Raw genomic sequence first — 15,545 nt, 5'->3', positions numbered from 1 at the left:
AGACACAGAGACACAGGTAAGGACTGTGGGAGGACAAGGGCTAGGGCATGGACAGGGGCAGAGGCACAGATGAGGGAGGGGGCAGGGACAGGGGGTGAGGGCGATGAGAGGGAGGGGCTGTGAGCCAGGCAGGGGTTGACAGGCTCTAATTACCTCGATGGTAGGTGCTGGAGGACTTGACCACTTCCCTGAGCAGCCTGAGGGTTCGGTTAAAAGGAGCCAGCCTCTTCTGCTCCTCAGTGCCTTGGTTCAGTAAGATGCCATCCAGCCTGTGGAGGACACGAGAATAGGATGGGTCAGTTCCTCTCTCTCTTGGAGTCGAGCAGGACACCGTCTCTGCCAAACAAGTCTCCTTCTCCAGGACCCTCCAAGTTTATATCTTGGGGGGTTGGGGTTCAGTTTCTAAGAGGAGAGTAACCCATTTCTCTACCCAACACAGTTGGTCCATCTGTAAAATCGGGGTTTGAATTGGACGGCCACTCCAGCTCCCGACTAGGCTTCTGGATCCAGGCCAATCCGAGGGAGAGGCCTTGTGGTCACACAAGAGGGTCCTCAAATTAAAGTAAGAGTCAGAGCCACCATTTCATGAGCGCTTTGAGGCTCAACACAGCCCTGTAAGGACAAGGGAGCAAGTAGCTCTATCTCCATTTTACAACTGGGGAAACTGAGGCTTAGGGAGTTTAAAGTGACTGCCCAAGAGTGGCCCAGCTGGTGCCACAGCAGCTAATACCCCTGAGACAATTAAGGGCCACGGGCCAGGTCTGGTCTTGCCTGGCTTACTTTCAGTTAAGCAGTATCTATTGATTGAGTCAGGCCCTCGACTGGGCACTAGGGACTCATGGGCAAAAGTGGGGCCGTCCCTCTCCTCAGGGCCCTCTGCTTTCCCCCAAGAATTCAGAGGAAAGTTTGCTGTCATTTCATAAGACTTCTGGAGGAGGGCTTCTGAAACCCACCTTGGGCAGTCTGGGGGAATCCCTGATCTCCTCCAGGGAATCAGGACACAACATACAGAGGATTACAAAGGAAGCCAATTACAGGGAAATACAGTTACATACATGGGCCCCAGGTTAAGAAATCTTGATCTGGTCCAACCTTTTCATATATTGAAAGACAGACTTAAAGCTAGAAAGGCATAAACATTTACCAGGTGCCTGCCGGGTCACTAGGTGGCGCTATAGTGGATGGAGCACTGCCCTAGAGTCAGACAGACCTGAATTCAAATCAAACCTCAGATTCTTAATGGCTGTGCCACTCTGGGCAAGTCACTTCACCCTGTTTGCCTCCATTTCCTCATCTGTAAAATGATCTGGAGAAGGAAATGGCAAACTCAGAATCTTTGCCAAGAAAACCCCAAATGGGGCATGGATCAGACAGGACTGAAATGACTGAACAACAGCAAAAAAAATTCCTACTGTGTGCTAGGCACTGTACTAAGGGCTTTTTACATATATTTCTTCATTTTATAAGATCATAGAGGATAATGACTGTAAAGCTGGAATGGACCACAAAGGTCTTCTAATCCAACCTGCTCATTTTACAGATGAGGAAACTGAGGCCCACAAGAGGGGAAGGGACTTGCCCAAGGCCACATAGAAACAGACTCTAAATGTGACTCCAAATCCAGTGCTCTGTCCTCTATGCCTCCTAATTAGTACCTTCATGCAAAAAAAAAAAGATAGTTGTTAAATACATTAAAAAAATCAAATGGTCACACTTTGTTATTATTGTTTGTGCATCTTGTTTTGTTTTCCTGAATTTCTGTTCTGGGCCTCCAAAGCTGGAAGAGAATCTAAGCTTTCTTAGTGCCTTCAGAAACTCCTCCCTCCGTCATTTGGCCAATCGATCCATCCATCCATCCATCCATCCATCCATCCATCCATCCATCCATCCATCCATCCATGCACAAGCATTTATTAAAAGCTCCCTCTCCAGTGCTGGGCCCTGGACTAAAATCAAAGATAACAAAGATGTTTTGTTGTGCCCTGGGGTAGCCCAACTCCCTGAGATAGTCCAACTCCTTGGGATATCCCTTTTTGGGCTGCTGTTCTTTGCAACTCTTCAAAGTGTGATTGGGCTGTAGCCAAAACCTGTGTGTGTGCAGGCCCCCTCCTCATCTCCAGGCTCTCCTCCCTCCACTGGCCCATGGCCATCTTACCTGATGAATAGTGTTGCCATCGTGAAGTACCAGCTCCGTTTCTCCTCCAGTGGGATCTAGCACAGATAAGGGCGGGTCAGAGGAACAATCTCCCGGCTTATGATCCTGTAAAATCTTTCCACTACTTTCCCTCACTGCCCAGAAGGACGTCCCTGTACCCCTGTTCTCATTGTCAGAGAAAGCAATGGACCTACTCATTTTCAAGCCTATCTCCTACATTCCCCACCCCTTCCCCAATATCCAGAGCTACATTTAAAATCTCAGGATCTGAGTTCAAATTCCATCTCTGCCACTTATATTCAGCATGATCTGGGAAAGTCACTTGTTCTATCAATCAATCAAACAAATATTAATGAAGCCTCTACCCTATACCTGGGCCTCAGTTTACCCATCCTACTTAGTGTGTAGCAGAAGGAATTTGGAATCAAAGGCCCTGGATACGAATCCTAGTTTTGTCTCATATTAGCTGTATGGCCTTGGGTAAGTTACTTGACCTCCAGGCCTCAGTTTCCTCATCTGTAAATCATCTGGCCTGAGTTATATGGTCTCTGAAGACCTTTCCATTCTCAGTCTCTGATGCTCTGCTCCCTTACTGCCTCCAACTTCCTAACAACTAGAACTGTTTTCAAATGCAGCCTCCTCATCACTGACAATCTTTGAGCAGGGGCTGGGTCATCACTTGTCAGAGATCATAGGGTTTTAGGTCTAGAGCTGGAAGGGGCCTCAGAGGTCATTTGGGCCAACACCCTCATTTTACAGATGGAGAAACAGGCCCAGGGGGGTTTGACGAGTTGCCTGAGGTCAGATGGGAAGTGGCCGAGTTGGAAGCAGTGGGCCTCAGTTGTGGGCAGGGGTGGCCTAGGTGACCGCCCAGGACATTCTGATTCAGAGATTCCATGAGATTGGGCTCCTCTTCTCCCACAGCCCTCTTTTCCATAGCCTTTCTCTCCTGTCTTTAGCCAACCCTCCCCTCTACTGCCTTCTTTTCAACCTCAAGTATATTCAAACCTTACCTAGCCTAAATAAAAAAAAACTTCCTTCCCCTGACTCAGTTTCTGCCTGCCTCAGTTTCACCAAATGTAAAATGGGTATAGTAATAGCATCTATGTACCACGGTTGTGGTGAGGATCAGAAGAGATATTTGTATAAGACATCTAGCACAGTGTGGAGCATAGTAGGGACTATAGAGATGCTTATTACCATCCCTCCCCACTTCTCTCTCTCCAAGGTCACCGATAGCTGCCCAGAGTCAAACCCAGATGTGTTTTCTAAGTCCTTGTCCTCAGCTTCTCAGAAGAATCTGACACTATAGATGACCTTTCAACTTGGTCATTTGTGTCCCTCTCTTCCTTCATGTCTCCTATCTTCATGTCTTATAATACCACTTTCTTGCAAGAAGCCTTTTCTGGTCCTCTCCTCCATAGTATCTTAATGCTTAGCCCAATGCTTATTAGGTGTCAGAGGAGATAAACATTGGACCTGGAATCGGGAAGACCAGAAATCAAATCCTGCATCACACACTTACAAGCTGTGTGACCCTGGCCAAGTCACTTAACCTGCATCTGCCTCAGTTCCTCATATGAAAAATGGGGATAATAATAGCACCCCCCTCCCAGGATTGATATGGGGATCAAATGAGACAATATTTATAAAGCATTTTGCAAACATTACATAAATGCTAGTTATTATTGTTATTAAGTGACTGTCTTATAGACTCATCTCCCCTACAAGAGTGCAGCAGTATAGGGCCAAGGATGATGTAGGAGAGGACAGAAGAGCTCAGCCCTTATTTTTCTCTATGAAAATTTCTCTTTGGACTGGACAAGAAAGAACAAAAATGAGCAGTGTAGCAGTGAAGCCCAAAGTGGGCAAGGAGTCAGTGAGGGCACTGAGCTGGCCTAGATGAGTTCACATCATCATTGTAAGCTCAGCTACCTCCCAGAGCACTGAAAAAATGAGCAAATGTTATGTCTAAGCCCCCATCAGTGACCTCTGAGAGCCCCTGGAGAAGGAAGTCAGGATGGTGAAGAAAGGCAGATAGATGCTGTTCCAGTTTTCAGAAAGGCGGAAGAAAAGAGACTCTGCAGACAAGAGATTCATGATCCTAACTTTGGTTTCTAGGGACATTTAATACTTTTTATTGAAATTCTAGAAGAGGAAGAGGTGACCATCCCCAAAAGCCAGTCTGGCTTGGTCCAGATCCAATTATTTCAGACTAACCTCATTACATGTGTTTGACAGGATAACTCAACTGGCATCATAGGACCATAGAGTCAGAGTGAGAAGTGGCCTTTGAGGCCCCTCAATTTATAGAGGAGACAACTGGGGTCCAGAGAACTCCAATGATTTATCCAAGGTCCTACGAGTCCATAAGTAGTAGAGCCAGGATTTGAACCCAGACACGCTGATTCAAATCCAGGATTCTTTCTACTTTCCTTGCTGCTTCTCTGCTACATCAGAGGAATGTCAGAGATGAAGTTTACCTAGACTTTATCAAGTAGTTGACAGTAGCAGAACTGTTATTGTGGACAGGATGGAGAGAAGTGGACCAGATGACAGAGTAATTGGATAGGTTCAGAACTGATTGAATGGTGATGCCTGGACAACGATGAATTGTCATTCTATGTTAACTTGGCTAGAGGTCTCTAGTGGAATGCCCCAGGGATCTATGCTTGTCCTTGAGCTATTGATCATTTTATCAGTGACTTGGATAAAGGTATACATATATGTAAGGATGTGCTGGAACCAGCTCAATCAGTGAGCTGATTGTTACATCTTCAATGTGAGCATTTACACCTCAGAAATCAGTAAACACTAAAAATCAGGGCTTGCTTTATTGTTCTGTTGATTGTCTAAACTCAAGAGTGGTAAAAATGTTAATTATGCAGATTAAATTCAAAATTGTGTTGTGGTGCACATTTTCTTTTCTTTTTCTTTTTGGAGGGGGTAAGGTAGGGCAATTGGGGTTAAATGACTTGCCCAAGGTCACACGGCTAGTTTTGTGTTAAGTGTCTGAGGTCATATTTGAACTCAGGTCCTCCTGACTCCAAGGTCGGTGCTCTATTCACTGCACCACCTAGCCGCCTCATAGGTACACATTTTCCCCTCCAAAAAGCCAGTTGTTAAACACTTACCAGCACTCTACTGAACATAACATGCTCAGCAAATTTGTTTAGGTCATCCACTAAGGTCCATCTACTACCTTTCCTCCCCTCCCTCTCTTTTAGAAATATTAAGAAAGCATTTGTCTCAATATCCTAGTCTGAAGTTTTTGGACCAATCTGAATAAAAAACTCCATCAGTCTTTTGAAACATTTATCAATTCTGAAATAAAGCCCAGCACTGAAATCTTTTTTATATCATTCTTATCACAGGCTTACCTCACCCCCAAGTCTCTCTCTCCAGAGAAGCCCAGGAAAGATCCTAGGCGACTAGGGGAGTGGGTTTGTGATCACATTCAGAGAGGGAAGAAGAGGACCAAATGGGATCGACGTAAGAGTGATGCAGATGCTAACTGCTGTTATGTTATGCCAATGACAATGGATGTACCAGCTAGGTCCCCACAGGCCCTTGCTCTCTTTCTGCCCCAAGTCAACCTTTCCTTCAGATACTTGAAGATGGCCATTATGTCTTCCCTCTTCCTTGTGTCTTCTCCAGTCTAAACAGACACAGTCCCTTCGCTCCTTTTTATGATATGACTTTACACATCAGTCAGCATTTCTACCAACACAGATTTCCCATAATCATTATCTAGTATCATTCTCTAGGACAGCAAACAATACCAGTTTTCATCTCAGCATCCCCAGCCCCCCAGCATAGGGCCTGGCATAAGGCAAGCACTTAGTAAATGTGCGTTAGGTTGAACAGAATCCAAAAGACTGCCCTAATCACCATGAATGGACAGCATTTTTGGAGTCTTTTCCAGAAAAATAAAGATGGGTTTATATGATGCATGCTTGATTGCCACCTGGTGGCAACATGCTTAAATTGCAGGAGTGGTTGAAACATCCCTTGAATACATTTTCATTAAGAGTTATGAGCAGAAAGGTCTTGTGACAGCTCCCAAACCCATTCATGTTCTCAGTTCATTCTTTGGACAAAACAGCATGAATTTCCCAGGCAAGAAGCCCTACTCTGCCACTGATTAGCTGTGTGACACTCCTCCCTTTCTGTAAAAAGAGGGGATGGTCCCTTGCAGTTCAGAGCCCTAGGATTCCTTGAGCAGCTGACTGAGGTTGGGTTTTACAGTCTGGGACCATACAGGTTCACACCTTTCACCTCATTAACAAAGCTCTGCTATTTACTCAGCTCAACCCCAGCAATGAAATGCCTTAGAATTCTAACTGAAAGCTTGCCTTTTGTTCGGGTAGGACTGTGTCTTTACAAATCTTTCTGGTTGTAGCAGAAACTGTTGCTGAAACTGTCACTAAGAGCCACCAGGAAAAGGCTATTCCATAGCTAAAAAGCTATTGTAGGTTTCATTGAGTCAAATTGACCCCTGCCAGCGGAGAGATGGGAGGGGACTGCTTTACCCCTCTCTTAGAGAGTGGGAGCTGTAGAAAAGCCTCCCATGGCTGGAGGTCATTGAAGAAAAAGGCTAGAGGAAGAAAGAAAAGACCAGAGGTCACTCTCCTGAGTAAGGTCAAGGAATAGCATGAAACCATTGCACAGAGACTTTGATGTCAAGTTAACACGAATCTCCAGGATGCCAAGCTCAAGTTGCTAAAGGCTTTGACATGAAGTGAAGATTCAGAGTGATTTTTACTTGCTACATTCTAACAGGGGTTCATGGTTAATGTAACCCATTATGTGAAAGTAGGGTTCATTTGAGAATGAGAACAGCTGAGTTAGCAAGGAAGGACACAAGTATTTATATATATATATATATATATAATTTATATATATATTAGAAATTTCAGGAGCCAAGATGGCGGAGTAGGAGCACGACCCTCCCGCGCCTCCGGCTTCCACCCTCCCCAATCCATGTAAAAAGGGGACTCTAAACAAACTTTGGAGCTGCAGAACCCACAAAATGACACAAGAGAAGCTAACCTCCTGCTGAGAACAGCCCGGCAGGCCGGCAGGAATCGGCTAGCGCTCTGGGAGCTGAGCCCAGCCCCACACAGAGGCTTTAGCGCCAGGGCGGGCCTGACCAGCCACCAGCCAGAGGGACTCCAGATCAGCAGCAGCTGTGGCCGTTTCCAGATTTATCAATACATAGATGCGAAGGACAAGTTCTAATAAGGAATAATAGCGGGCGACGGCGCAGCGGCCTGTGTGGGAAGGCGTGGTGGACGCAGGCCTGGAAGGGGCCTGATCAACTCGGAGGGCAAGTCTTCCCACCAACCACAAGGTCCGCTACCAGGCCTATCACCAAAGGGCTGGGACTGGAAAGAGCAAGGTAAGAAGCAAATACAGGGGCCCCTATACTGGACAGCAAACATTCCTGGGGCTACCACTTCATAGCCCAGAAATCTTTTTTTTTTTAAAGCCCCTTTCAGGACCTCCAAAGACAAGGATGGCAGAGTGAACCCCACTTGCTCCAAACCCCCCCTCTGACCCTGAAAATATAGTAACTCTTGCCCCAGGGCAAAACCCTCTACAGTAAAGGTTTGGGATCCTAGAGGAAGGGCGTGGCTAGGACACTGCCTCAAAATGGGTAGAAAGCAGACTACAAAGACAAAGACTCTAGATTCCTACTATCCTCAGAGGGAGGAACCAACCTCAGAGGGAGACACTGTGGACTCCACACCCACAGCTGAGACTTCAACAGGGAATGGATCCCAAGCACAGAAGGCTCTCCTAGATGAGATCAAAAGGAACTTTGAAAGCAAAATGAGAGAGATAGAAGACAAAATGAATAATTCTCTCAAAACGAAAATAGCAGAATTTGAAAAACATTATAATGAGGAAAACACTCTAAAAAGAAAAGTGTATGATATGGAAAAGGAGCTTCAAAAATTAACCAAGGAAAATGATTTGCTAAAAACCAGAATTAAACAAATGGAAACAAATAACTCTATGAGGAACCAAGAATTAGCCAAGCAAAACAACAAAAATGAAAAATTAGAAAAAGAGGTAAAATACCTCAAAGAAAAAATAACTGACCTGGAAAACAGATCCAGGAGAGATAATCTGAGAATCATAGGCCTACCAGAAAATTATGATGAAAAAATGAGCCTGGACAACATTCTCCAAGAGCTCATTAAGGAAAACTGCCCTGAGATACTAGAACCTGAGGGGAAAATAGAAATTGACAGAATCCACCGGACACCTGCTGTAAGAGATCCCAAACTGAAAAATCCTCGAAATGTTGTGGCCAAACTCCAGAACTACCAGATAAAAGAGAAAATACTTCAAGCGGCCAGAAAGAAACAATTCAAATATCGAGGGTCCACAGTGAGGGTTGCACAGGATTTGTCAGCCTCCACACTGAAAGATCGGAGGCAGTGGAATACAATTTTCAGGAAGGCAAAACAGCTCGGATTACAACCAAGGATCACATACCCAGCGAGACTGAGCATATTCTTCCAGGCAAAGAGATGGTCATTCAATGATATAACAGAGTTCCAGACCTTCTTGATAAAAAAGCCAGAACTCAATGGAAAATTCAACCTCCAATTACAAGAAGCAACAGTGACTTAGAAAGGTAAACAAGGAGAACACACATCATTTTAGAGGGAAAGAGGGGAGGGAGAGGAGCTTCACATGAGATCTGTTCCTGTCATTCTTGATGCAAAGAAAAAATAGCATACCTCATTAAGTATAACAATATCCTACAGGCAGTAGGAGGGGGAAAGGGTTACAAATTTTTTTTGTAAAAAGTGATTTGTAGGGAGGGAAGTAGTAAGGGGAAAAGGGGAGGAAAAGGGAGGGGGGCCGAAAAGGGAACACTGAGGGAGGCGGTGGTCAAAAGGAAAACTATTAAGGGAGGGAAGGGAGAAGGGGGGGGGAAATACGAACATTAACAGGGGCAGGAATAGGATGAGGGGAAAGAAACAGATAACAATCATAACTGTAAATGTGAATGGAATGAACTCTCCTATAAAACAGAGATGGATAGCAGAATGGATTAGAAATCATAATCCTACAATATGCTGTTTACAAGAAACACATTTGAAACAGAGGGATACACACAAGGTAAAGGTAAAAGGTTGGAGTAAAATATATCATGCCTCAGCTAAAGTAAAAAAAAGCAGGGGTAGCAATCCTTATCTCAGATAAAGCAAATGCAAAAATTGACCCAATTAAAAGAGATAAAGAAGGAAACTATATCCTGTTAAAAGGCACCATCGAGAATGAAGCAATCACTACTTAACATATATGCACCAAGTGTTGTAGCATCCAAATTCCTAGAGGTGAAGGTAAAGGAACTAGAGGAAGAAATAGATAGCAAAACTATACTAATGGGAGACCTTAATCTCCCCCTATCTGAACTTGATAAATCCAACCTCAAAATAAACAAGAAAGAAGTTAAGGAGGTGAACAGGATTTTAGAGAGGATAGGTATGATAGATCTCTGGAGAAAACTGAATGGGGATAAAAAGGAATATACTTTCTTCTCAGTGGTTCATGGCACATACTCAAAAATTGACCATGTTCTAGGGCATAAAAACCTCACGATTCTATGCAGTTAGGCAGAAATATTAAACGCATCATTCTCAGATCATGATGCAATAAAAATTATATGCAATAAAGGGCCAGGGAAAGACAGACTAAAAACTAACTGGAAATTAAACAATTTGATCCTAAAGAATGAGTGGGTCAAATAAGAAATTATAGAAACAATCAGTAATTTCATTCAAGAGAATGATAATAATGAGACAACATACCAAAATCTGTGGGATGCATTAAAGGCAGTTCTTAGGGGAAGTTTTATATCCCTGAGTGCATACGTGATTAAATTAGAGAAAAGGGAGCTCAACGAATTGGGCATGCAATTAAAAAACCTAGAAAAAGAACAAATTCAAAATCCCCAATTAAATACTAAACTAGAAATATTGAAGGCTAAAGGAGAGATTAATAAAATCGAAATTAAGAAAACTATTGAACTAATAAATAAAACCAAGAGCTGGTTTTATGAAAAAACCAACAAAATTGATAGACCCTTAGTCAATATGATAAAAAAAAGAAAGAAGAAAACTAAATATGAGTATCAAAAATGAAAAGGATGAATCTACCTCCAATGAAGAGGAAATCAAAACAATAATTAGGAATTATTTCTCCCAATTGTATGCACATAAATTTGACAATCTTAGGGAAATGGATGAATATTTAGAAACATACAATTTGCCCAGATTAACTGAAGAGGAAGTAAATTACTTAAATAATCCCATCTCAGAAAAAGAAATTGAACAAGCCATCAGTCACCTCCCTAGGAAAAAATCTCCAGGGCCAGATGGATTCACTAGTGAATTCTATCAAACATTTAAAGAACAATTGATTCCAATACTCTACAAATTATTTGGGAAAATTAGTGAAGGAGTCCTACCAAATTCTTTTTATGACACAAATATGGTACTGATACCTAAACCAGGAAGAGATAAAACAGAGAAAGAAAATTATAGACCAATCTCCCTCATGAATATAGATGCAAAAATTCTAAATAAAATACTAGCCAAAAGACTACAGCAACTTATCTCAAGAATAATACACTTTGATCAGGTAGGATTTATTCCAGGAATGCAAGGATGGTTTAATATTAGGAAAACCATCAGTATAATTGAGCATATCAACAATAAAACTAGCAGAAACCACACGATCATCTCAATAGATGCAGAAAAGGCTTTTGACAAAATACAACATCCATTCCTATTAAAAACATTAGAAAGTATAGGAATAAATGGAGCCTTCCTTAAAATAATAGGTAGCATCTATTTAAAGCCACCAGCAAGTATTATATGCAATGGGGAGAAGCTGGAAGCATTTCCCATAAGATCAGGGGTGAAACAAGGGTGTCCACTATCACCCCTCTTATTCAATCTGGTACTAGAAATGTTAGCAGTAGCAATTAGAGAAGAAAAAGAAATCAAAGGAATCAAGTTAGGCAAAGAAGAGACCAAGCTATCACTCTTCGCAGATGATATGATGATATACTTAGAGAATCCTAGAGAATCAAGTAAAAAACTGCTTGAGACAATAAATAAATTTGGCAAAGTTGCAGGATATAAAATAAACCCACATAAATCCTCGGCATTCCTATATATTTCCAATGAAACTCAACAGCAAGAAGTAGAAAGAGAAATCCCATTTAAAGTTACTGTAGACATTATAAAATATTTGGGAATCTACCTGCCAAAACAAACCCAGGACCTGTATGATCATAACTACAAAACACTTTTCACACAAATAAAGTCAGATCTAACTAATTGGAAAAATATCAATTGCTCATAGCTGGGTCAAGCTAATATAATAAAAATGACAATTTTACCTAAATTAAATTATATATTTAGTGCCATACCAATTAATTTACCAAAAAACTACTTTATAGAGTTAGAAAAAATAGTAACAAAATTCATCTGGAAGAATAAACGGTCCAGAATATCAAGGGAATTAATGAAAAAAAATGCTAGGGAAGGTGGACTAGCTTTACCAGATTTCAATCTGTACTATAAAGCAGCAGTCATCAAAACTATTTGGTACTGGCTTAGGAATAGAGGAGTGGATCAATGGAATAGATTAGGCACACGAGATTCAGAAGTCAACGACTACAGTAATGTATTGTTTGATAAATCCCCAGACCCTGGTTTTTGGGATAAGAACTCACTATTTGACAAAAACTGCTGGGAAAACTGGAATATAGTATGGCAGAAACTGGACATAGACCATTATCTAACACCATATACCAAAATCAAGTCTAAATGGGTTCATGATCTAGGTATAAAGGTTGATACTGTAAGCAGTCTGCTAAAACAAGGAATAGTTTACCTATCAGACTTGTGGAGAGGGAATGACTTTATGATGAAACAGGAATCAGAGAACATTATAAAATGTAAAATGGATAATTTTGACTACATGAAATTGAAAAGTTTCTGTACAAATAAAGCCAATGTAACCAAGATTAGGAGGGAGGTGGGAAATTGGGAAAGAATCTTTACAACCTATGTCTCTGACAAAAGACTCATCTCTAAAATATACAGAGAACCGAGTCAAATTTATAAGAATACAAGTCATTCCCCAATTGACAAATGGTCAAAGGATATGAACAGGCAGTTTTCAGAGAAAGAAATTAAAGCTATCTATAAGCACATGAAGAAATGCTCTAATTCACTATTGATTAGAGAAATGCAAATCAAAACAACTCTGAGGTACCACATCTCACCAGTTAGATTGGCTAAGATGACAAAACAGGAAAATGACAAATGCTGGAGAGGATGTGAGCAAACGGGAACACTAATGCATTGTTGGTGGAGTTGTGAACTGATCCAGCCTTTCTGGAGAGCAATCTGGAACTATGCCCAAAGGGCTATAAATACTTTCATACCCTTTGATCCAGCAATACTACTCCTAGGGTTATGTCCCAAAGAGATCATAGAAATGGGAGAAAGACCCATATGTACAAAAATGTTTATAGCAGCTCTTTTTGTTGTGGCAAAGAATTGGAAATTAAGGGGGTGTCCATCAATTGGGGAATGGCTGAACAAGTTGTGGTATATGCATGTTATGGAATATTATTGCGCTATAAGAAACGGGGAGCAGGCGGTCTTCATATTTACCTGGAGAGGCTTAAAAGAACTGATGCTGAGTGATATGAGTAGAACCAGGAGGAATTTGTACACAATTACAGACACAACGTATGTGTGATGACCAACTTTGATAGACTGGACTCTTCTCAACAATGCAGCGATATAAGTCAATCCCAAAAGACGCATGATGGAGAGAAAAACGTGCATCCAGAGAAAGAACTAGAAAGAACTAAATTTATATCCAGGTGGAAGCAAAATACTGATCTCTTTTGTTCTCTTATTTGATTTTATTTCCTCTTTACCATTTTTCATTCCAGCTGGTACAATCCATCCTTATAACCTGACCATTGTATAATGTGAAAGTATTTACAGATCCTATACTTGATTATAAGCCGCCATGGGGGGGAGGGGAAGGAGGGGGACAAAATGTGAAATTCAAGGAATTGTGGAATTGAATCCTGTAAACTAAAAGGAAACAAACAAATTAATAAATTAAAAATTGAATTATAAAAAAAAGAAATTTCATTAGAGGTTACTTAAAAGGAACATTTTCTTTGAATTAAGGTTAGAGTTAGGGGCAGCTAGGAAGGTGGCAAATATAGAGCACTGAATCTGAGTGAGGAAGACCTGAGTTTGAATCCAATCTCAGACCCTGGTGTGACCCTGGGCAAGTCACTTAACTTCTGCTTGCTTCAGTTTCCTCATCTATAAAATGGGGATCATAATAGCATCTGTCACATGTGAGTCTTAAACAAGGTATTCGATATCTACTTATGGGTGGGCAGAGGGAGGACAGGCGACAGATCTTATTTCTCAATGGCAATAGTAAGTTTGATTTGCATAGAACTTTATGACTGCTCTATTCCTCTCATCTCTAGGTTATCTTTTCTCCACTAAAGTGCATGTTCCTTGCGAGGAGGGGATATTTCGTTCTTTGTATTTGTATTCTCAGTTCCTAGCACAGACATGCTCTCGGTATCTGGCACACAGTAGGAGCTAAATAAATGCTCGTTTGTTGATCGAATTACCAAGTGAAGCAACTGTGTGAGGGAGGGAGAACAAGAAATAGAGAAAGAAACTGAGTCAGAGTGTGAGCCCACAGCATCTAACACCAGGTCCAGGACTCTGTCACCAGAGGCCATCAAACCCCACTCAGCAGGAAGCCCCAGTGCTATGCCAGACTAGTGCTTCTTCAGGCTCTGTTGGACTCTAGGGAGGGAAATAGAAGCTACAACCACCTGGGGCAGTCAATGCCAACCTTTTAGAAGAGCAAGGATTGTTATACCATGTACATTTCCCTTATCTAATCTTTGTTTTCTACTCAGTACTAGGCACAGAGGTCTACACTCACTGGGCAATGACACTAGTGCAACTGTTGAATTTAAGAGGTCATCAGAGCCCAGCTTGAAGACCTCCAGTGACAGGGAACTCACTACCTTAGGACACAGCCTGTTCCATTGTTGCACATAGTAGGCACTGAATAAATACTCATTGAATGATTGCTGGACAGCACTAAGTGGCAAGGAGTGCCAGTATCAGTGTGAGTATCTGCATCTTTGTAACTGCTCCCCTTGGTCCGAGCTAGTTCTTCCTTCTGGGGCCAGAGCACGATCGTCTCCCCATTCCAATATACTCTGAAGTGCTGTGGCTTCCCCCTAAGTGTTTTCTTGATCACACACCCAGTCTAGAAGGATTCCACCACTTTACCTTCCCACCCCATCGCCACCCTCTGGGCAGGTTCCAGCTTGTCAATGTTATCTCCTAAAATGTGGCATCTAGGACTGAACGCAGTACTCCAGATGACTGAGTACCCTGGGGCCCAGGGAAGTGTGAAACTCAGGGTGCATGGGATCATAACAATACAGTTAAAATAGAACTCTGAGGCCACCTAGTCAAAAGTTGTTATTTTAGAGATGAAGAAACTGAGACCTGGAGAGGTCAGGAGCTTTGCCCAGTGTAACCTAGGTAAGTATCAGAGGCAGCATTGGAACCCAGATCTTCTGGTTTCAGGATAAATGCACTTTATCATACACTACATTTTTACCATATACTACAACCTCCCTAGGCTCAGTAAAGCAGATAGGAAAAGATGTCTACTGGGGCCAGCATCTTGTCATTAGGGCAGGAAGAGAAGTTCCTTGGCTCAGGATACAGTCCTAAATTGAATGCACCTAAGAGTGAAAGCAGGTGTGGCTCTGTCTGCTTTGGAGAGTCAACAGTACAAGCAGTAACATGTTGAGTTGGGCGTTGGAGACGGTGATGGGTTTGGAATCTCTGTTCTCAGTCACCCAACTGCAGCAGCTCTCTCTAAGGGCATTAATGATCTCTCAATGGCCACGAACAATGGACCCTTCTCAGGCATCATCTCTCTTGACCACCTCCCTACAGTTTTTTTTTTTTGAAGCAATCAGAGTCACACAGCTAGTGAGTGTCTGAAACTGAATTTGAACTCAGGTCCTTTTCCCTCCAGCTTTTGACACTGCAGCTCATTGCATTTTCCTGACTTTATTCTCTCTTCCTTTTCTGACCATCTGTTCTCAGTCAGCTGGTGGCAGAGTGGATAGAATGCTGGGCCCATAATCAGGAAGACCTGAGTTCAAATCCAGTCTCAGGCATTTGCTCACTTATGACTTTGTGCAAGTCACTTAACCTTTATTTGCCTCAGTTTTCCCTAACTGTAAAATGGGGATAATAATAGCCCCTAC

The 15,545-nt window shown here is 42.2% G+C and overlaps 1 protein-coding gene across 1 annotated transcript in view; it reads right to left on the bottom strand.

Annotated features, from left to right (window-relative positions):
* Positions 1–15,545, bottom strand: part of LOC138164948 (tetratricopeptide repeat protein 22-like) — a 39,740-nt gene that overhangs the window by 11,928 nt on the left and 12,267 nt on the right. Inside the window, exons 2-3 of the mRNA XM_069092933.1 lie at positions 2,156–2,211; positions 154–269 (exon numbers count right to left, since the gene is read on the bottom strand). Of these exons, the coding sequence (XP_068949034.1) occupies positions 154–269; positions 2,156–2,211 (172 nt within the window). The remainder of the gene's footprint in view (positions 1–153; positions 270–2,155; positions 2,212–15,545) is intronic.

Source organism: Petaurus breviceps, unplaced genomic scaffold (assembly GCF_028583685.1).
Source record: "Petaurus breviceps papuanus isolate PSGF00001 unplaced genomic scaffold, PetGlider_PUasm1.0 207, whole genome shotgun sequence".
NCBI classification, from domain to species: Eukaryota; Metazoa; Chordata; class Mammalia; order Diprotodontia; family Petauridae; genus Petaurus; species Petaurus breviceps.
The sequence above is the reverse complement of the archived record's forward strand: the minus strand, read 5'-3'. Positions and strand labels throughout refer to the sequence as shown.